This window comes from Elgaria multicarinata, chromosome 2, assembly GCF_023053635.1.
Source record: "Elgaria multicarinata webbii isolate HBS135686 ecotype San Diego chromosome 2, rElgMul1.1.pri, whole genome shotgun sequence".
Lineage (NCBI taxonomy): Eukaryota > Metazoa > Chordata > Lepidosauria > Squamata > Anguidae > Elgaria > Elgaria multicarinata.
The window spans coordinates 1,055,587-1,078,451 of record NC_086172.1 but is presented as its reverse complement, the minus strand read 5'-3'; the positions used below and the strand labels follow the sequence as shown (position 1 = coordinate 1,078,451).

General features: G+C 43.6%; 1 protein-coding gene across 1 annotated transcript; it reads left to right on the top strand.

Moving 5' to 3' along the window:
* The first annotated feature begins 365 nt into the window (after nucleotides 1–365).
* SPRYD7 (SPRY domain containing 7) lies at nucleotides 366–21,471 on the top strand. Its single transcript, XM_063115902.1, has 6 exons — nucleotides 366–525; nucleotides 3,810–3,926; nucleotides 6,491–6,657; nucleotides 18,679–18,781; nucleotides 19,599–20,153; nucleotides 20,945–21,471. Exons 1-5 carry the CDS (start codon nucleotides 405–407, stop codon nucleotides 19,694–19,696), a joined length of 606 nt encoding a protein of 201 aa, XP_062971972.1. The 5' UTR covers nucleotides 366–404; the 3' UTR covers nucleotides 19,697–20,153; nucleotides 20,945–21,471.
* Nucleotides 21,472–22,865: the final 1,394 nt, after the last annotated feature.

Genomic DNA, 22,865 nt, shown 5'->3' with positions numbered 1-22,865 from the left:
CATCTTTAATCAACTGAAGATAATTCTGAGTTTTTTGTTGTTTCAAAATGCCTCTGGGAAATTTAGGCTGCAATCTGATGCAGGCATAGGATTGTGACTTTCGAAGAGTTGTCCATTCCTATTAATATATTTATTCAGAATACTTATATCTGACTATGAATGGTTTATTCTGAATAGGATCACTCATTTAATTTACAATTTTAAAATCCTTTTAAAAAAGTGGGAGAGTTAAAAACAGATTAGAAATGAGATGGCGTCTCTAAGCCTCCCCGAGCTGAGCGTAGAGCGGCCCTCGCCCCGCCCATGGAGGCTTGTCCCGGCTGTAGTCGGGAGCCGGAATTGCCCGGGAGACGCGTGAAGGCTGCCGCCCCGTGAGGCAAGAGACGAAGACGGCTGAGCCAGCCATGGCGGCCGCCTCCGCCTCGGCGTGGTGCTGCCTCCGGTGGGCCTGCTGCGGAGAGGGCGGGGCCGGTCACATCCCCCTCAAGGAGATGCCCTCGGTGCTGCTGGATACGCAGCGGATGGGTAAGGGAAGGGGCGGCGGGGCGCGGCGCGGCGGGCGTCTCCGTTGGATCGCAGGGGCTGAGCCGGACCCCTTGAACGCGTCCACTTTGCCGCCCGTGCCTCCGGGGAGCTCAGGGCGCTTTCCCTGCCTCCCCGACTTCAACCCTCACAGCCACCCTCTAAGGCCGATCAGCTGAGGAATAGACCCCGGGGCGCTCGGGCTTCCCGTAACGACGGTCTGCATCACACACACCGCCAGGGAAACCTACTTCGCCGCCATCATCCACGGGGCCTCTTCCTATTCCTTGGCTGTCTTAATCTGAAGCCCATATTTGCAAAAGCGCGCAGTCCGCCCCGCGAGGGCCCCGCCCCGGTGACGACCCTACTTTGGCGTCACCGGGGGTGGAGGGCTACCAGAGCCTCATCCTGGACGGACTCTGCAGGACGTTGCCATGGTCCTGCCCACGGGGCTACTTTCAGAGAGTAACATGGGCGGTGGTTATTCCCAGGACTCTGGCAATGGAGCTGTGGGGTTCCGCGGGGCCCCACCTTGTCCCCCGTGTTGCTGAACGTCTACCTGAGGCTCCTTGGAGCAGGCAGTAGGGGATTGGCAGCCGCGGCGCGCAGTTCTGGCTCGCTGTGACATCAGAATTAGGTGGGGCTGTGCAAGGCCTGGGTCAGTGCCTACATGCGGTAGTAGTGGGCTGGATGAGGGCCAATAAACTGAAACGGATTCCTTGCAAGACAGAAGAAGGCCTGTTTTTAAACAGTTCCCGGTCCGGAGATATGTTCACTGCCTGTTCTGGATGGGGTTGCACGCTTTATGAAAGATCAGGTTCCTAGTTTGGAGGTATACCTAGATCCATCATGGTTGCTGGAGGCCCAAGTAGTCATGGCGGCTTAGAGTGCCTTTTGCCAGCTTTGGCTGGTTCTCCAGCTACCGCCTCTCCTGGATAGGGATGGCTTGGCTACAGTGGTACAGGTGGTAGTAACCTCAAGACTGGGTTATTGCAATATGCTTTAGGTGGGGCTGCCCTTAAGCCTGTTCCAGAAGCTGGAGTTAGTGCAGAATACAGCAGCTCAGCTGTTAGAAGCAGCTGCCCCTTTTCAGCATGAAACTCCTTTGCTGAGTGAACAGCACTGGCTGCTTATTTACTACCAGGCCAGGTTTAAGGTTTTGGTGTAGAGCTTGCGACCAGGATACCTGAGAGATCACCTTCTCCCTTACCAACCTGTCCAGTTACTGCTCCTTCTTATGGAACTTCCTGCCTCTGGAGGTCAGACATACGCCCACACTGCATTGTTTTTGGAGCCTTTTGAAAACAGCTCTTTTCTAGGAAGCCTTCCTTGGTTGACAAACTTTTTTTTTTTAAAGAATAAGTTTAATATCATGTTTTATTCTTTTTATCCTTTGTTCATTTTATCTCTTGTTGTTCACCACTCCGGAATCTGTCTAGATGTGGAGGAGTATACAAATGTTATGAATAAAGGGAAAAAAGAAAGGAACCTCTCGTGCAAGCACTGAGTCATTACTGACTCTTGGAGGGATGCCAGCTTTCGCTGACGTTTTCTTGGCAGGCCTTATAGCGGGGTGGTTTGCCATTGCCTTCCCTGGCCATTATTACCTTTCCCCCAGCTGAGTACTCATTTTACCGACCTTGGGAGGATGGAAGGCTGAGTCGACCCGAGCCGGCTGCCTCAAACCAGCTTCCACTGGGATCAAACTCAGGTCATGGGGAGAGTTTCAGCTGCAGAAACTGCTGCTTTACCACTCTGTGCCACACGAGGCTCTTATGAATAAATAATAATAATTATTATTTATTTATATAGCACCATCAATGTACATGGTGCTGTACAGAGTAAAACAGTAAATAGCAAGACCCTGCCGCATAGGCTTACATTCTAAATAAATAAACAAATAAATATTTATTTATTTATTTATTACATTTATATCCCACGTTTTTCCCTTAAGGAACCCAAAGTGGCATACATCATTCTCCTGTTTTATCCTCACAAAAACAACCTTGTAAAGTAGGTTGGGCTGAGAGTCTGTGACTGGCCCAAAGTCACCCAGTGGGCTTCCATAGCCAAGTGGAGAATAAAACTCAGATCTCCTATCTCCCAGTCCAACACTCTAGCCACTACACCACACTGTCTGTACTCAGGCCCCCTACTCTGCTCCCAACAGTGAACTCACATATGATATTTGTGCATGTGTGCTATTTTATGTACAGCAATGAGGTAAAAACATTTTTTTGCTACATACCATGGTGGAAATCATCTTCAGTGCTTTCCTAGAAGCAAAAGACTAGTGCAATGTCCATGGTAAAAAAGCTCAAATACAAACTCAGAATAGTATCCAGTGTTAGTCCTATGTAGAGTAAACCCACTGAAATGCTAGTCACGGCTTAAGTCCTGTTCATTATAATGGTTCTACTCTACATAGGACTCGCATTGGATTCTACCCACAATCTCCCATTCATCACCTCCCCTTCCACAGACAAAGTAAACATAAATACACTCATAGGCACTTTTTTACACAAACACACACATAATAGAAGAAAGAAATAGACTGATTCACTGCCTCAGACACAAAAGCCAAATAGGATACAAGAGTTATGCAGGCGTGCACACACACACTCATGAGAGGATGCCGGCGTTCTCACGAGAGGACACTGGCAATGGCAGTGGGGAAGCCAGCGATCACATGTGGCTTGGACATATCTGCCCTTTGCTCCTGGACCCCAGTATGTCCAGCCCTCCCAGGCACTGCATGCTGGGGGCTATAGGCTGTACCGGGCCTAGGGCTTTGCAGGAACATGGCAGATCCCGTCCTAAAATGGTGGATCTGCCACAAAATGGCCTCCAAACCTTGGGTTCGAGCCTTGCACAGCCCTAGTATTTTGTCTAGCTTTTCACTGAAGTGGCATGCATTTTGTTAGGCTATTTAAGCGTAAATAATGTCTTATTTTAGTAGACTGCATAAATTATAATTCACAGGATGTGTTCACACACAGTGATATGTCTGAATTCTGGAGAGTCCTGATACTGTTCACGTCCTGGTGCACACAGCCTGTTTGCTCCTGCTTGGCTCTTCCTGCCAGTGGGAGTAGCTCAACTAACTAGAATAGGACTTCTTCCTGAGTCAACATGCATGGGTTTGTGCTGCAAGATTGCATCGTAAACATTTGGGAGCAAATTCCGTCAGTGGGATTTACTTTCAAGTATACCTGTATAGAATTGTGCTATAAATCTTAAATGGAAGTTCAGAGTGTTTCAGTTTTTTGATGCTTTTAATCTTGCAGGAACGGATGTTGTGATTGTTAAAAATGGACGGCGAGTATGTGGCACGGGAGGCTGCCTAGCCAATGCCCCTTTGCATCAGAATAAGAGCTATTTTGAATTTAAAATCCAGTCTACAGGTCAGTCAAAAATGTTACATTTTCCAAAATTAATCATATTTTCCTGATATTGGGCCCAAGTAATTGGGTTAGATCCAAATTTTGTTTGCTTTGAGCAGAGGGGGACATTTCCACTGGCAGAAAAGTTGGTGAGCCCTTCAGAGCAGATTTTCTGCACAGCATAAGCAGTTGCAGTGGGGAGGCGATCAGCATCTTCAACTAGACTGTTATAAGGTTCCACTAATTAGGGCACAATCCTGTGAGGATTTCCGTAATTACGGCCATCCAGAGCAGAGCAAGAGTTGGGGTGGAGGCAATCTTTGCCTCTGTGCTCCTCCCACTCTGTATTTTTGCTAGATGAACTTTTCCCACCCCTCTAGCAGAGGTGTTGGGAAGGGATAGGAAAGGAGGCTGAGGAGACCTGGGAATACGCCGTAAGCCATTCCCTCCCCACCTGCTGACATAGCCCCTTTGCCTTTGCAGTCGCCTTTGTGACCTTGGAGAGACAACTGGCATGGTTCTCTCCATGCCATCTGCAAGAGAGAGTGGGAGGGCAGCTCGGACTCCTGGGTCCAAGGTTGGAGCACTGCCTCCAACAGATTGAGGAATCAGAACTATCCTACGGCACCCCAGACTCTGACTAGGGATCATAGGATTGCGCTCTTGTTTAGTTGAGAATAATTCACATGTACAGCATCACAGTGCAAACTGCAGCCATTACTGTTCTTTGTTTTCAGTCATGCCAAGTCTAGGTCCTTTTTTTTCAAAGCAATGAATTGTAATGTGCACAACATATATTGTGCCATGGTTGATTTGCATGGTGGGAGGTAACTTATATTTTCATTTATAAATCGCATGTTTGTGCTGTTCTTTAGCCAAAAAGGCTCCCTGCCTGCAGGCTTACAATCTAATTCCTGCTTATTTATTTATTTATTTATTACATTTTTATACCGCCCAATAGCCGAAGCTCTCTGGGCGGTTCACAAAAATTAAAACCACAGTAAAACACCCAACAGTTTAAAACACAATTACGAAATATAGTATAAAAAGCGCAACCAGGATAAAACCACACAGCAAAGTTGATATAGGATTAAAATACAGAGTTAAAACAGTAAAATTTAAATTTAAGTTAAAATTAAGTGTTAAAATACTGAGTGAATAAAAAGGTCTTCAGCTGGCGACGAAAGCAGTACAGTGTAGGCGCCAAGCGGACCTCTCTGCTTCAATTCCTTTGACCTCTTCTAGGTGTATTCTTGTATGATAAATGTCATTAATTACCTTGTGACAAGCGGTGTTCTTACTGTTTTCTTACAGTCTCCACAGCTCACAACAGTACCCATGCTTTTTGACAGGAGTTGACCTGTCAGGTGTCAGGTGTCACATTACTTCGTGTTTGAAAGCTATGTAAGAAAGCCGGGGAGAACTGCACACATCGATCTGCATCACTCTGCTGAGAAACACATTACATCTAAAAATCTCTGAATGGCCCCCATGTCCATGCGAAATTTGAAGCTTACATGGTACAGTTATGATGATGAGAACACTATATCTCAGAGTAGAGAACCTGCTTTAAACATAGACGGTCCCAGATACAATCTCCAGGGCCTCCAGTTGTGATGTAGAAACCTGCACCTGAGACCCTGGAGGGCCGCTGCCTGCCAGAGTAGACATTAGTTGGAGCTACTGCGAGCAATTTTAATCTGCAAAATGCTTAGCAAACTGGTGACCTCAGAGGGTTCCCCCAGCTTTCTTTGAGAGCCAAGCAGTAGCTCCTCACTTCCTAGAAAAACTTTGCTAGATTATGTAAACGTGCTGGCCACAGAAATTATTTCTTTGCTGCATTTATTGCAATGGAATAGACTATAAAATAAACTCTAGCCTATCTTCCATCAGATTGAGCCTGCATTTTCCTCCACTGCCATTCCAGCTTTTATCTCAAGGGCCTCTCAAAAGTGATTGGGTCAACCACCTCGGTCATCTCCTGATTTCCGAATTGCCAAGGCGTTGATAGCACCATGAAGCATAGCAGAAGAATAATCCCCCAGGGCCATCTGAAAATTGATTGGCTTAATCTATCTCTTCAGATTTATAACCATTCCCATTTCACCCTGCAGAGTTTTTAGGGTGTGCTACGACTTTGGAGGGTGCATTGAAGAAACAGTGGAGATTTTTGTTTTTGTTTTAGGATTCTGTTCAGTTCGGGGAAAACATCAAGGTTTGCTTTGTCTCCATGATTTGCTATGTTACTCACTGTCAAGTTACTCAAGTTATTTACAGTACAATCCTATGTGTGTTTTTTTGGCAATATGTTTTACTGTGGTCAGTGGAGCTTTCCCCTAAATAAGCGTATTTAGGATTTCAGCCTCAGACATATAGGAATGTAGTCTTATTGTAGCTATGTTGTCTACCCTATCCTCTTACTACACTAACCGTGCAATCCCATACATGTGTACTCAGAAGTAAGTCTCATTGAGTTCAGTGGATCTTACTCTTAAGTAAGTGGGTCTAGGATTGCAGTCTAAAGCAATACTCTTGAAGATCTTCTCTCATTGCTGTGCCATTCAATCCCTCCCTCATATTTTCAGGAATCTGGGGTATTGGAGTTGCAACTCAGAAAGTCAACTTGAATCACATTCCTCTTGGGCGTGATACAAATAGTCTAGTATTGAGAAATGATGGAGCTCTTTACTACAATAATGACGAGAAGAACAGATTGCCAGCAAACAATCTTCCACAGGAGGGTGATGTCGTGGTGAGTTTCTTTCAATATCACGTATGTGAATTGATTTTATATCCTTCAGGCTAAAGCTAACCATTTTTTATTTTTGTTTCTCATACGGTAGCAGCTACCTATGCTTGTTTTCTTCTGTTGTATCCTACTGATAAAGAGTGCAAAATGTGAAACTATAGATGAGGGATTATGTAGGTATATTAAATTCTGTAGCAAATTGGCAGTTAGGCCATTGCACTGCATGCTAGTTTTATTGAAAATACAGGAGTCCTCTTTCATAAGCAACTTGTTCTCAAAAATTCAAACAGTCTTAAAAGAGGACAGAAAGTTAACAGAGCTATGAAAGATGAGAAGTTTAGTCTTTCTCGGTTGTCCACATGACTGAAAGATCCATTTCTTGTAGGCTATCAGCCTTTCTCAGTAAGCATAATCACTGGACATGTATACCTAGAATCTTAACTTACTGAGTTTAGATTCTAGAGTCTAGGCTCTGTTTATCGGAGAATTGCCTTCTCCAGTACATGTCATCCTTTCTATATTCAGAGGATACTAGTTTGATCTTCAGTGTGAAGACTTAGGCAGGCATTATGTTACACTAACAAGTGTTTGATGTCACTACATGCCATTATCTTCTGAATACAAGGCTTCACACCACGGATGAAATTAGGGTCCTTTGGAGATAAAGAGAGGATTGCCTGAGTTATAAACACGCTGACTATGCTTTAATCGGGCTTGTGTGTTTTTGCAAGTTTAGAGTCAATTGTAATACAACATTCTTAGGGTGCAGACATAGAACTTTTTAACAGCCATGGAGGATCATTCACCCACTGTATGATTCCTGGTTCACAGCTTGCATCAGGATTGAGGAGTAAATGAGAACCAAAAAACCAAAAGTTGGGTCCGAATGGAGATAGAAGAATACAGGAACACAAAGACCTGGAACTCTTTGATACTTCCTGTTAGTAGCTATTCTAGACAGGTGGGATCAATCCAGGGCTTGGGGATACTAAAGTGCCTATGCAGAAGCTGCACAGAAAGCTAAATGTTTCCAGTTCAAGCTCCTAGAATTATTTTCTCTCTCAGCCTCTTAAGCTTGGTATGCAACACCCAGAAACTGTGAACTTTTAATGTAGTGTTGTTGCCTGCTTCTACAAAGAAGGAATGTCAGGCTGCCCCATCCCTTCCAGCAAAATTGTAGCAGGTGTAATGGCCTGTACAGTGTGTGTCTCTCTCTTCTATCACTTTCATTTCTAACTTGTGTACATTGAGCCAGACACAACACTCTGTTTTTAGACTCAGTATAGAAGCTGAGTCCACATTTGTGCTTAGTTAAAAATTGTGCGTCATTAGTACTATATCTTGATTCTTTGAAGAAACCTTTATTATTTCTGCATAGAATGTGATCTTGGCTCCATGTTCATTTTTAAAAAAACTGGCTATAACACAATACTCTACACACACACACACACACAAAAAAAACCTTGCTTCAAGCTGTCTGGCCTTGGGTATTACGATCAGTATTTTAAGGCCTTCTTCTGGATACACCAGCCAGGTGAGGTGAGGCAGATGGTGACTGGAAAGATGCCTGCTGCTTCTTTTTTTTTACGGTGGCGCCTTGCTTGAGGAATTCTCTCCTCAAAAGGGAGGCTTGCCTTTTTGCCTGTGTCACTAACTTTTCACTTCCAGGTTTTTGCCATGGGCCTTTTGAATTGTTGGTTTAATTTTTATGTTATCTTTGCTGGATGTTTAATATTTGATACTAGCTGTACCCTGCCACGCGTTGCTGTGGCTCAGTCTGGTTAAATTGAAAAGAAAGAAAAGACAAAGCGGATGTTTCTAATATGTTTAATTTCACAATGCTTGTGGATATACAATATTTTTAGTTGTTCCATTGTCTGTGTAGATATAGAGATTGTCTGGTTTGCCGACTCTAGAACACGCAACATATAATTGTCCATGTGAGAAGCAATCTGTGTCTAGATCTAAACCGCACAATTCTAAAGATTGGCCCTGAGCTTTGTTGATGGTGATTGCAAACGCCAATCGAATTGGGAATTGCAATCTCTTAAATTGAAATGGCATATCTGTTGGAATCATAGGAATGCGAGGAATGAGGACATCTTCACCTTTGAAAGGTCCTGTCAAGATTGATCTCCGACTATAACAATTGCCACTTCGTCTATAGTTGGAGCATTGAATCTTCGCACATGTTCTCCAGCAGGCGTTTTGTCAGCATGAATAACAATCTTGTGTGTATCAGATGGCATGTCAATTGCTGTTTTGAACAAATGTACTAAATTGTTTTTTTCGTGAAGTAGCTGTTGCAGTTTTGAAACGACGGAACTTTTTATGCTGGTATAAATTCCGCAGCGTGCATTCAATTCATCATTGCCATCACCAATGAAATACATTTGTAGGAATTTATGTTGACTATCTTGAAACGGAAGGAAGGAGCCGGCTTTATGATAAATTTGTCCTTTGACTTTGAAAGTTGGCATAAATGGAGCTGTGATGATTTCTGTGCCGAACGACGTCATTTGGAAGCATGAGTTGTATTTCCTGATGTTAGATAGGAAATGCTTTGATTCTGTGGTATATCCGGCAAGCAAAGTTTGTAATGGCTCTGGTGGTTCTCCAAGTTGAGGCAGTTTAATTTTTCCAGCAGCGCAACACATTCCTTTTGTTTCTCCATTAAATTTAAGAGCCTTGCAATAAGGACACATTTCAGTCATAGTGCCGATGAGAACATGCCACCTCAAACTATAATCATCAGCTGGGTTGTACCGGAATGCAAGGCGATTGTAATCGTGTGATTGTTTACCACGGAGTCATGTTTGACGCTGATGTGCTGTTTCTCGTTGACGTCTTTCAGCCATGAATGAATGAAAGCCTGTCGCGTTCATTCTGTTGTGAACAAAGCAGATCTGAAGCTGTAGAACGCGATTGCCGTGTTCGCAACCGTGCATCCTCAAGTCTGGCTAAACGTTGCTTGGCTGGTTCCTTGGCACGTATTTGAGGCATTCTTTTTCTTTTTTTCTCGTTTGCTGATGTCCGTTCTTCCTCAGTCTGATTTGCAATTTCTCGTCGCAGTGCTTCCGCTCTGCGAGTACGACGACCTAAGTGTGATCTTCTGTGAGTCATTATTTGGATGAAGTAAAGCAAATTGTTTGGTTTTTTAAAAAGGATGTTTTTACGGTGAGGAGGTTAGCGGAAACTCCTGGCAGTTACCTTTCTTCAGAACGTGTAACTGTCACAGGTGTGACATCTATATTCACTCAGCCAATTGTGAGAGAACATGCAAATAAGAGAGAAGGCAGAGGCAGTGGATTGGCCTACTGGTTGGCGATGCCACAATGATCAGCAGGACTGGTTTTGAGGAGGCCTATTTCTTCGATTTTAAGACAAACTTTTGTCCCCATATAGAACATAGTTACATAACAACGCTCGCGTATTCGAATGCAACGTTGTGTCAAAATTTCAAAGCAATCGGTGAAGAACTTTCGGAGATATAACGTCTGTTTCGAACGGACATTTACATTTTTATTTATATAGATTATTGTTATTGCTTTACTGTTCTCCAGGTTGGTGTAAGGAAGGCAATGGATTATCTCCCCCTATCACCCCGGAAAAGCAGGGACTCACATGACTGAGTTTTAAGCCCTCTGTCGGTCTGAAGCTCCTCCTAGCCAGTTCGTCCCTACTTTTTGCCCAGGACAGAGCTAATTTTCATCTCCTATCTCAAGCTTATACTTATCTCTATTTCTAAGGTTTTTTAAACTCCTTACCTCTTTGACCTTCTTTCTTACAACCAGCCTTTATTTTTCACCTTCTCTTGCCAAAAAGAAAAAAGTTTCTTTTCTGCTTTTTCTCTGCCACTTGCCTATCATTCTCCATGACCCCTCCAGCAAAAAGAACCATTTCTGCTGTCAACTGTAACTGCTGAACTTTACAACTAAGATTGTAGTGCCTGAATTTGCTTTCCTTTCCCCCCTCCTCCTCCTCCCTCCCAATCCCCTTTCCTTTTGTGTCATGTCTTTTAGATTGTAAGCCTGTGGGCAGGGACTGTCAAGAAATACTTTTGTAAGCCGCAGTGAGAGCCTTTTTTAGCTGAATGGCGGCATAAAAATCCTTAAATAAATAAATAAAAAATAAATTTCAAGGCCTTAAAAGAAAAAGAAAAGGATGACTCATGTGAGAGTCATTAAGGAGCCATAGGCAGACAAAAGGACGATCTACCAAGGAGATACCCAGTTGAGTCTTCCAGCCATGGAGGATCAAAGAGATCACCAGCCCGGAGGCTACGGCCCCTTGCTGAGTCTCTTAAGACACCAGGAATGGTGTGATTCTAGCTTCAAAAGAAGTGGCCAAGATTGAGGGAGTGGGGTGGGGCAAGTATGCCACCCTCTCCACTCAGAGCAGGAGGAGGAAGCAACCAAACAGCCGCTCCAACAACATCAAGGGTAAGATCAAATCCATCCCCCCACACACATGGAGGTTTCCTGCCAAACAGAGGGCAGCCATTTTAAATTGCAGTTTCGATTCCAACTCGCAAAGGGAAGCCCCTCCTCCCTCCATCTCCTCCATTGCTCAGACAGAGAACAATGAGATTGCCCCAATGCCTATCTCAAGCATGGCTCAAATAGATAAATCAGTCTTAGCACAGATCACTAAGGCAGGTGGTGGTGTGGGTCTTTTATTATCGAGTTTATGCCAGTTCCAGCCTCTTTCCATTCCACCTTCACACTGTTTCTCCTCCTTTGAGGCACATGTGGTGAGACTCTTCACTCCGCTGCGACTGCAGGTTGCAGTTCTCTACCGCCCCCCTGGCCCATCCTCTAAATTTCTCTCTGATCTCGACTCGTGGCTGTCCTTTCTCCTCTCTGACAACTCTCCTACTCTGATCTTGGGTGACTTCAATATCCATGTAGATGACCCTCACGATGCTGCAGCTCTACGATTTCGCTCCTTATCTTCCTCTTACGATCTTAAGCTCTGGTCTGAAGCACCCACACATTCCCTTGGACACTGTCTGGATCTTGTCCTCACTCGGAACTGCTCTGTTTTGGACTTTTCTACTGCTGACTTTCCTCTGTCAGATCATCATCTACTCTCTTTCAATATTACTCACAATCCCCCTCCTTCACGTCCCGCTTCACGCCCTTGTCGTGACCTGCATTCTATCAACTACGAGGCTTTTTCTCAGTCTTTAGCCTCCTCTCTTCCTTCTGTCTACACAGCCATCTCCTTGGACTCAGCCGTCTCCTCCTTTAACTCCTCCTTATCTTCAACTCTTGATAATCTTGCTCCATCTACAACTCGGATAGTTCGCCCCTCTCAACCCCAACCGTGGCTCACCTCTTTCCTCCGCTACCTTCGCTCTTGTTCCCGGGCAGCCGAACGCCTGTGGCGTAAGACCAAGGACTGGGCGGACTTTGTCCACTACAAATTTGTTCTCTCCTCTTTCTCTTCTGCCATTTCACTGGCCAAACAGCAGCACTACTCAACGTTGATCCAGTCAAATGCTAAGCACCCTCAGTGGCTCTTCGCGTCCTTCAATTCTCTTCTGAAGCCTAATCCGCCATCTCTCCCTGCCTCTCTGTCTCCCAATGACTTTGCCTCTTTCTTCAATGCTAAAATCCAAACTATACGCTCCGATCTAGCCAGCTCTGCTCCGCTTCCAGCTCCTGTCCCTCACCTGTCAGTTCCTCCTGCAACTCTCTCGGCGTTCCCTTCGGTCTCAGCTGATGAACTGTCTAAAATACTGCGCTCGTCGAAGCCTTCCACTTGTTCCCGTGATCCGATTCCCTCTCGCGTCTTTATTAATCTTATCCCCACTATCCTCCCGTCCTTGCTTCACATCATTAATTCTTCTCTGTCCTCTGGTTCATTTCCTTCTGCTTTTAAACATGCTACAGTCTCTCCCATTCTCAAAAAACCCAATCTTGATCGACTATCCCTGTCTAACTACCGACCTGTCTCTCTCTTGCCCTTTGTCTCAAAGATCCTAGAACGTCTGGTCTACTCTCGTTGTCTTGACTTTCTCTCTAATAACTCTGCTCTGGATCCCTTTCAATCTGGCTTCCGTCCTTTGCATTCCACTGAAACAGCCCTTACGAAGATCACCAATGATCTTCTTACTGCCAAGTCTAAAGGCCATTATTCCGTTCTTATTCTCCTTGATCTAACCGCAGCCTTTGACACGGTTGATCACGATCTTCTCTTAGATTCCCTCCATGACCTTGGACTCTGTGGCTCTGTCTATAACTGGTTCGCCTCCTATCTAGAGGGTCGCTCTTTCAGCGTGTCGGCTAACGGCAGCTTGTCCTCCTCCTTTCCCCTTTCAGTAGGGGTTCCGCAAGGCTCGGTGCTTGGCCCGTTGTTGTTCTCTCTATACATGCTGCCCTTGGGTAAGCTTATCCAATCTCACGGCCTCCAATATCACCTGTATGCCGATGATACACAATTATATCTCTCATCTCCGGAACTTTCTCCAGATGTTCATGATTGTATCTCGGCATGTCTTTCAGATATCTCAGCCTGGCTGCTTCATCGTCGTTTGAAACTTAACATGGCAAAGACTGAATTGCTTGTTTTTCCTCCTAAACCTTCTCCTCACCTCTCATTCTCTCTTACTGTCAACGACGTCACGCTTACTCCGGTCACGGAAGCTCGTAGTCTTGGCTTTATATTCAACTCCTCGCTCTCCTTTACTCCTCACATCGAGGCAGTAGCTAAATCCTGTCGTTTCTTCCTGTATAATATTGCCAGGATTCGACCATTTTTGTCTGTCTCTTCTGCCAAGAGTCTCGTTCACGCACTGGTTATCTCTCGGTTGGACTACTGCAACCTTCTTCTCTCTGGCCTTCCTTCGTCTCACATCAGTCCGCTGGTCTCTGTCCACCACTCTGCCGCTAAGATCATCTTCTTGGCCCGCCGCTCTGACCATGTTACTCCACTTCTGAAATCTCTTCATTGGCTTCCAATTCACTCCAGAATCCAATATAAACTTCTCCTGCTGACCTTCAAAGCTCTTCACGGTCTAGCTCCTGCCTATCTCTCCTCTCTCATCTCACACTATCGCCCCGCTCGTGCTCTCCGCTCCTCTGATGCCATGCTTCTCGCCTGCCCAAGGACCTCCACTTCCCTTACTCGGCTTCATCCTTTTTCTTCTGCTGCTCCTTACGCCTGGAACGCTCTTCCAGAACACTTGAGAACTACAAACTCAATCACTGCTTTTAAAACTCAGCTAAAAACTTTTCTTTTCCCTATAGCCTTCAAATATTGAGTTTGTTCTGACTCTATACTGTTAGCTTCACCCTACACGGTGCCTGTTTACACTTCCCTGTGCCTGTTTGCATTCTCCTTCCCTCTTTATTGTTTACTACAACTTATTAGATTGTAAGCCTATGCGGCAGGGTCTTGCTATTTACTGTGTTATCTGTACAGCACCATTTACATTGATGGTGCTATATAAATAAATAAATAATAATAATAATAATAATAATAATAATAATAAATAGATAAGCATACCTTGAGATCAAGCTGTTCTGCAAAATGCACCAGAAGCTTGCACAATTCCGAGTCTTCCTCCTCTCCTCATCTGCACTTAAGAAATCAAAAACAAAAATAAGGCTTCAAAATAGCCCAATCCTTCCCTCAGCTTGCACTCAGCAGGCTCTGAGGCTGACTTTCCAGATCCACACTCCACAACCAGAGGGCGCGCTAACAAAATCCAAGACCATCTTGGCTGGGCTCCACCCTGACAGCGATTCCTCCATAATATCACTGCAGGAGTCCTCAGAATGGGAGGAGGGTGGATGGTCAGACACAGAAATTACAGACCATTTTTCATCTGATCTATTCTTTAACAAAGAGGACTTTTTACCTTTATTGTCCAAAGCAATTGCCTCCCTAGCTAGCGAGCCGGTACAACCTGAGCAGCAGCAAACTTTATCTAGAGAGGCAGCAATGTTTCCAGACCCCAAGCCAGCCACCAAAGAGGTACCTTTTCCTAATTCCTTCAATAAATTAATGAAGGATGAGTGGAAATCTCCCTTCCAGGGTAAAAGGGAGTCCGTACAGCACAGAGGTTTTACACTCTTCCTCATGATGTGATGGAAGAACTAAAAGTTCCCTTAGTAGATGCCCCTGTGGCAGCTTTGCTTTCAGGTGCTGTAATGCCAAAAGATGGTGACATTCCCCTAAAACACCATGAAAAAAGGGAATCGGATAGTTTTTTTATAAGGCACATGAAGCTTCAGCACTCACTTTAAGGGCCTCAGCAGTATCGTTTTATTTTTGCTAAAGCTTCCATCTTATGGCTAGAAGACATAATAAACAATAAGGAATTAGATCAGACCATTTTATAAAGAGGACTGATCAAATTCTCTAAATCTTTTGCCTTCCTGCTGATGCTACACAAGATGCTCTCCAGTTTTCAGCCACCTCCATAGTAGCTACTAATGTGGCCAGACGTTCTACTTGGCTCAAGTACTGGAATGTTGATCTTCCCTCAAGGGGAAATCTTGTGACAGTACCCTTCATGGGTGCACATCTTTTTGGAGAAAAAGCCTTATAGGACGTGCTCATAGAAACTAAGGATAACAAAAAAGTTATACCTTCATCCTCTCAGCAAGAAGAATGAAATAATAATAATAACCTCACCTGGTCTTACCTGTCCTTTTGCCCTTTCTCGATCACTAACCAATCTTCCTTTCGATCCAAAAAGCTACAGGTTCCCTAAACCAGCATGGTCCAGATCCAGCTTTCAGCCAAGAAGCGCCACCTCCTCTAGCTCCTCTATCAAACCCCCTTCTACTTTCCAGACCTCCAGGTCTGGAGGACAACAGTTCTGATACCAAGGAATCCATCATTGGAGGGAGACTTCAGCATTTTCTCCCAGCTTGAGAACATTCCACAGAAAATTGTTGGACGGCAAGAATCACATCATATCTACTGCAATATAGCATCTACTTCAAATAGGAGTGAAAGAACCGGTACCATCTAATGAAAAATATGAAGGAATTTATTCTATCTTCTTTCTGGTTGTCAAAAATGGCAAAGGCTGGAGCCTGATACCAGACCTCGAACACCTGAACAGGTTTGTCAGATACCAAAAATTCCATATGGGGATACTCTAAACCATCAAGGAGGCCCTTCACAAAACAGAATATTGGACATCAATAGACCTCACAGAGGCATATCTGCATATTCCCATCTCATCACTTCACAGAAAATTCCTACGCTTCACCTAATAGAACTGGTACAAAGCGCTTCCACTTGGCCTATTCTTGGCATCCCGTATCTTCACCAAGATCATGGTGTCGTTAATAGCTCACTTCTGACTAAAAGGTGTGCATATTTGGACAGCCTTCTTATCTGGTCTGTTTCCAGTCAGAAAGCCGTGCAGGATCTCCAGACAACTGTCAAATGCAGAAAGACATGACTTTGTCATAAACCGAAAACAAAAAGAAGGGGATAAAAAAAGAAAACCACCTCACATCCATCCAGGCCCTCCCTCATTTAGGATCACTCATCAATACATCCAAGGGTTTCATATTCCTCTCCCCAGAGAGAATAGTCATCCCAGAACGGTTCGAGGGCAATTTATCGTCAAAGAATAACCAACTTAATGGATGCTGCACATCTTCTGGGTTTGTTGATCTCATGTCTTGGCATTCTCCTGTGGTACGGAGTGTATTCTTGCCCCCTTCAGTGGTTCCTATTACCCTTCCAAGCTCAAATAGCATTAGGGATCACCTCCCCGTACATCTTCACATCAGAGACTCCCTCAGGTGGTGGCAAGACCTCCAAAATCTTCAGATGGGCATTCCCTTCCAGGAGCTAGAGAGGATGACATTGACAACAGATGCTATCCTCGAAGGGTGGAGAGCCCACTGCAACTCCCTCTTGGCTCAAGGAAAATGGAATGCAGAGGGAAAATGCCACAGCATCAACTGGCTGGAGCTCAGGGCAGTCCACTGGGGTCTAAAAGCATTCTCATGCCATCTGCAACATTCTCATATCCTAGTCAGAACAGACAACACAATAATGTGAGCCTACATAACCCATCAAGGGGGTTCCAAATTCTGCTCCCTACACCTAGAGGCCTATTATGGGACGAATGGAACTTAGCCTCCATATCAGCCCAACACATCAAAGGGACCCTGAACCATACAGTAGACTGAGTTGGCAACAAATAGACCCAGGGGAATAGAGTCTACATCCAACAGTCTTCCAGGAAATCATACAATGCTTTGGCCCACTAATGCTAGACCTGTTCGCATCCAGGCACAACCACAAGCTGCCAAGATCTCTCCGGGTTCCAGTCTTACGGAGCCGAAGGAATAGGTATACTGTACATGAACTAGCCGAAAGAGGCTCTTCGCATTCCTCCAATCCCCTTCCAAGTGAGAGTTCTGCAGATGATCAGAAAGGAACTGTAGTCCTAGTAGCCCCCTTCTGGCTGTGATGCCCCTGGTTCTCCCAGTGCAAGGTCCATGGTTCCTGCCCCAGATTTCAGACCTCTTGTTTCAGGGACCAGTACTCCACCCAGACCCAAATTGGGTCAAACTAGCTACCTGGCTGCTGAAAGGTCCATCTGCTTAACTCTGGGTTATTCTTAGAATGTCATATGCAACCTGCTGGCATCCTGCAAGGACTCCACCACCAGAATCTAAGAAACAACCTGGAAGTCCTGCAGGTGGAGTGAAAGGGAGAAACTTAATCCACAGGCAACAGGTGTCAAGGAACTCCTAGTCTTTCTCCAAGAAGGCCTCCAAAAGGTTTTTAAACTGGCTCCCCTGCGCAGGCAAACGCCAGCCCTGTCATCAGTCCTTTCCAAGCCCGGTAGGCAGCCACTAAGTTCACACCCTCACATCAAAAGATTTCTCCGTGGAGCAGCACTCGAGTCCTCCTATAAGTCCATAGGACTCCTTCCTGGAAGCCTACAAGTTGTAGTTTCTGCATTGACTAAATCTCCCTTTGAACCAATTGCCTCTATCCCACTATGCATTCTGTCACAAAAAGTTATTTTCCTTGTGGCCATAACGTCTGCTCGCAGAATCTCAGAGTCATCTGCCATCTCAATCAGAAAATCTGACTCACTGTTTGTTTCCTTTCATCCTGTAGGTGGTTAAAATCATGTATTTTTTCGGCCTATGAGGCTTCATGCCTCTCCAATCCATTAGGAGTCACAGCTCACTCCACTAGAGAAGCAGCCACATCAGCTGCCTTAAGTACTAACGCCCCTCTAACAGAAATCTGCAAGGCAGCCGCCTGGACAAGTCCTAATTCTTCATAAGACATTACAAAATTGACACATATGCCTTAGTGGATGCTTCCTTTGGCAGGAGAGTCCTCCAGCAGGTAGTAGCACTACAATAGATTCAGCCTAAGATTTTTCCCACCCAAATAAGGGATTTTAGCTTTAGCATGTCCCATTGTGGGATGCCTTCCTCACACCAACCTGGAGAACGGAACATTGGTACTTACCGAGAAGGTTCCTTCTGGGCTGGTGTGCGGAAGTCATCCCAACCACACCCTGAAACACCACCGAGTCTATTTGTCTAAGTAATGAGGCCACTTGACTCTGCACTTAGCTGGCCAGACCTTCGCCTAAGGATCCTCAAAGGTTGTTCTCTCAGATTGATTTCTAAGTACTTACTAACAAGTTATCTGTTCCTCTGTGGTTCTTCCTTACCTATGATATGAACAGATGTTTTCTTCCTCAATTTCTGAGCTTTAGCCATGGACAGAACTGGCTAGGAGGAGCTTTAGACAGATAGACGGCTTAAAACTCAGTCACGTGAGTCTCTTCTTTTCATGGGCGATAGGGGGAGATAACCCATTGTGGGATGCCTTTCGCACACCAACCCAGAAGGAACCTTCTTGGTAAGTACCAATGTTCCATTTTGTGTTATTCGAATTTTAATACTTTTGTGAAATCCTCAGAAAATTTCATATTGAAGGGTAATATATAAATCTTTTAAATAAAATAAAAATGAGGCAGAGGCTTGTAAAGATTTCACATTTGTCTTACAGGGGATTACATATGACCACGTAGAACTAAATGTTTATTTAAATGGAAAGAATATGCACTGTCCTGCCTCAGGAATTAGAGGAACTGTCTTCCCTGTGGTATATGGTAAGCTGAGATTCTCAGAAACCACTTTAGTAGATTGAACATAACATGACCTGGGTTCAAATTCTCACTTAGCCATGAAGCTCCCTGGGTGACCATGAGCCAATCGCCAACTCTCCGCCTAATCTACCTCACAGTTTGATTGTGAGGATAAAATGGAGTGGGGGAAGTAGGTATGCTGGCTCGAGCTTCTGAATGGAAAAGTTTGACATAAATGTAATATGTAAATAAATGCATGGATCAATATTCTGAAAGCAAATCCTTACATTTTAACAGAAGCATATGACTTCAGCACTGCTGAAGTGTAATGTCCATTTAAGTAGCTTATGAGCAGAAAGACTCTATTACACATGTCAGCTTGTAAATTATTGAAGATAAAAGTCAGATAGTTTCAAGTCAGGCAGCGAGCACAATGTGTTGGTAGGCAGGTCTCAGAAACAGAGATCTGCCGACTGGAGCAGAGCAGTGATGTTGACCAATCTTGCCAAGCAGCTCTGTAGGCAATCTTTAAACCATTCCATAAGCCACTGTGGAGTGTGAGATGACACAATAAGCTAGAATGATTTAAATAAACCACACTGCAGGCCATGGCTTATCAGGTGCCTTATTTTGGTTAAATAAGCCACCGTGGTTGGGGAAAACTACTCGCAGATGACACAGTAAACCATGGTGGTTTATAAGCTACTGTGAGTAGTTTATAAGCCACCATGGGAGCCCAGTTACAGTGGTAATCGTATGAGGTTTGAACAAAGGTTATTAGAATATGAATTATGTATGAATATTGGGAAGTTCTTCACTATTTTCTTTTTCTTTCTTACAGTTGATGACAGCGCCATTTTGGATTGTCAGTTCAGTGAATTTTATCATATGCCTCCAGCAGGGTTTGAAAAGATACTCTTTGAACAACAGATTTTCTGAATATTTCCACTGAGAATTTATTCTCTAGCACTTTTTACCTGTTCTCTCAAAGATTCACATTATTCCCAGAACACAAATCTGTATTTAGTAAAATATGTTTAACTGTTTGGAAAAAGAACACATTACCAGAGAGTATATTGCAAGTGTTAGGTTTGACTATTGTTTTGTGTTGTGAACAATGTTTCTATTTGATGTAAAGGAATTCAGCTGACAGTATTCAGTGAACTTTGACTTCAGTGATACTGTACAATGCACTAGTTGCATACATTTTCATATATTTCCACAAAACTGTATGGTCTGATGGTAGTTTCAACATTTCTACTCTTATGTACATGCATTGTCAAAGAAACCAGTCCAAGGTTCTCTGGATTACAAATGTTCTGTATACAGCAATTCACAACTACAATATTGGCAGCTGTTATTTCTTTTCTTTTTTAATGACTCAGATTCCTATTATGTTTATGTTTATGTTTAAATTTTATTTGCACCAAGCCATTGGCCATTGCAATTTCGAACAATTAACTGAACATAAAGCATAAAACAAACAATAAATGTCCAGAGTTCAATAAAAAACAAACTCTTTAACATATAAAATTCAATGTCTCCAAGCAATAAAACATTAAATACAGTGAAGGCTAAAATTATATAATATAAAATTCAGGGTGCAATTGCAGCCCTCATTTTAATAGCAATTGCTAAAAATTTCAGTTTTTGCTGTAACCATCCTGCTGCAATCCTCAAGAAGAAAGTTCATATAATAATCAGTTGAATAAGGCGATTATTAACTCTTCGTGAGTATTTCTCTACAAAGAGCAAAATTCCAGCATGTGGGCAATAGTTTCGATGTTACCTTCTCCACAGATACGTACTCGATTATGGTATGGAGTTCTAAAGCGGCCTTCTAGAACCGCAGATGGAAGCACATTGAGACATGTTCTTGAGAAGGCTAACACGTTTAGGGTATGTAAACTGCTGTAAATATACCGGTGTCTTACCTGCAGGACTAAATGAGGGCAGTTTAAGGTGAGGACTCAATTTCCTCATTGTGGACAAGCTGTTTTGTCTTTCGATGTCCAATAAGCGCTGTTTCAGAATTTCTTTAGCTTTGGGAAAGCCTAGACCTAATAGGTATTGAGATGAAAAGACAACTAAATTTAGCCTCTTATTAGCAGCTTTCATCCAGCTACTTTTATGGGAGTCTTTCAGTATTAGGGGGAGCAGACCCATGGCAGTTAGATGCACTATTAGTGTTTACTTCTGAGGGCTCTTGCATTAAAATTAGGACAAGTTGCTCACTGTAAAAAAAGCCAAGCCATGCCTACCTGAATCATAGAATAGTAGAGTTGGAAGGGGCCTAAAAGGCCATCGAGTCCAACTCCCTGCTCAATGCAGGAATCCACCCTACAGCATACTTGACAGATGGTTGCCTCTTGAAGATCAGCTTACTATGTTGATAAAACAAACAACAGAAGTGACTAAGTTGTTGGTTGTTAAGCTAATACTTTCTTTTTGAACTCTTAATAATATCTTAGAGGGATCTTTTATTTGCATGTTTTTTCCAGGGAAAAAAAATCTAGAGGCTGCTCTTCTCTCTCCTATTTTTGTGGATGTTTAAATGGCCTTTCTTGTGCACTAAGGATATCATAACATAGGTTTTATAAAGGTAGCTTTACTGTGCTTCCAGAAATCTGAAATATGCTCTACATTAAAGAACAAGTTCTTACCTCTGAGAATATTATATTGTACAATATAAAAGTTTTGTAGTTCAAATGTAACTATGAGGCACTGTCTCTCTTGTTTTCTTTTTTCTTTTTGTTAATTGCTTTAAATTCTATTGTTGCATAAATTTTAGTATGCCATCTTAGTTCTCAAGAAGAATGTCAAAACAAATTGTTCTATATTTTTATATTAACGCACATCCATATGCTATCAGTTTTTTTCCAATTTTCTTAAGAAATCAAAAATATTTTGCTTCCTTCAGAATATGCTAGTAGTAAAAAATACTTATTTCCCTATTATTGTGCTGTCCTGGAGAGAGGTACCCTTTGACAGCTTTTTATAACAACTCCTTGTGGATGTTCTTGCAAACATCCAGCTATGGATAAACTTATGAATTCTATTCCTGTCAGTGGAAAACAATTTTAAAATTCTGCTTTTAGAAAGATGTCTGTGAAATATCTTGGTCCACTGCTGTAGGATTGTGCAGTCTGCCCCACCTGGTGCCCTCTAGATGTGTTGGACTGCAACTGCCATCATTTTCAGTCAACATGGCCAGTGGTCAGGAATTCTGGGAACTGTAGTCCAAAACAGGTTGGGGAAGACTGCTATAAAGCTTCTGAGCTTGCACCATTCAAGTGCGACAAATACTATTGGCTAGGTTCCCTAAACCAAGGCAAGGTTTTTCACATGTCTTAGTGACATCATAAACAGCCACATTATGAACTTATATCAGCATTTTATTCCTAGTTTCCATCTTTAAGGCTTGAACAGGCTACAACCTAGGAAAACCACTGCACAGGGGCCCATCACAACTGGAAACCACCCGGTGCTGTGGGGTTCCCGTTCCTAACCACCCTCTGTACTTAACTTGCATTCCTCCACACAGTTTTACCATGCATCTCGGTGCTCTCTGCAGCACGAACAAGTTCCAGGTAGCCATTCCATCTGTCATATAGTGACTGGAAACCATTGAGAAGAAGATGGAATCCTTATAGACCATGACTCTCTTATCCCAACCCTTGAGTCGATGTTGTTGCTATACTTAGAAACTAGGTAGGTAGACACATTTGGAAGAGGAGAGAGTACCATAAGGAGAAGGACAGAACTCAATAGTGTCACCCCTCTTTCTTTCACCCACCACATTGCCCCTCCCTATTACCACTGAAATAAACATCAAGTTTATGCTCTTATCACATATGTTGGGCCAATAACAAAGAAAGCCCCATGGTTTTCATGGTGGGCAGGAGTTCCTTGACCACTCCTGACATGGATGTTGTGGTATCCCAGAACAACCAATCCCAGTTTGAGACCACCTTCGTGAGCTCAGCCAGTGAGATTATTAGCAGGTTGATCGGTAAATCAACAGAATTCCCAATCAGTCTCCAGTGTCCAACAACAGGTAAAAGCACTAAAAACGAGTGCTGTGTTGGAGAGGGAATGCATACAAACC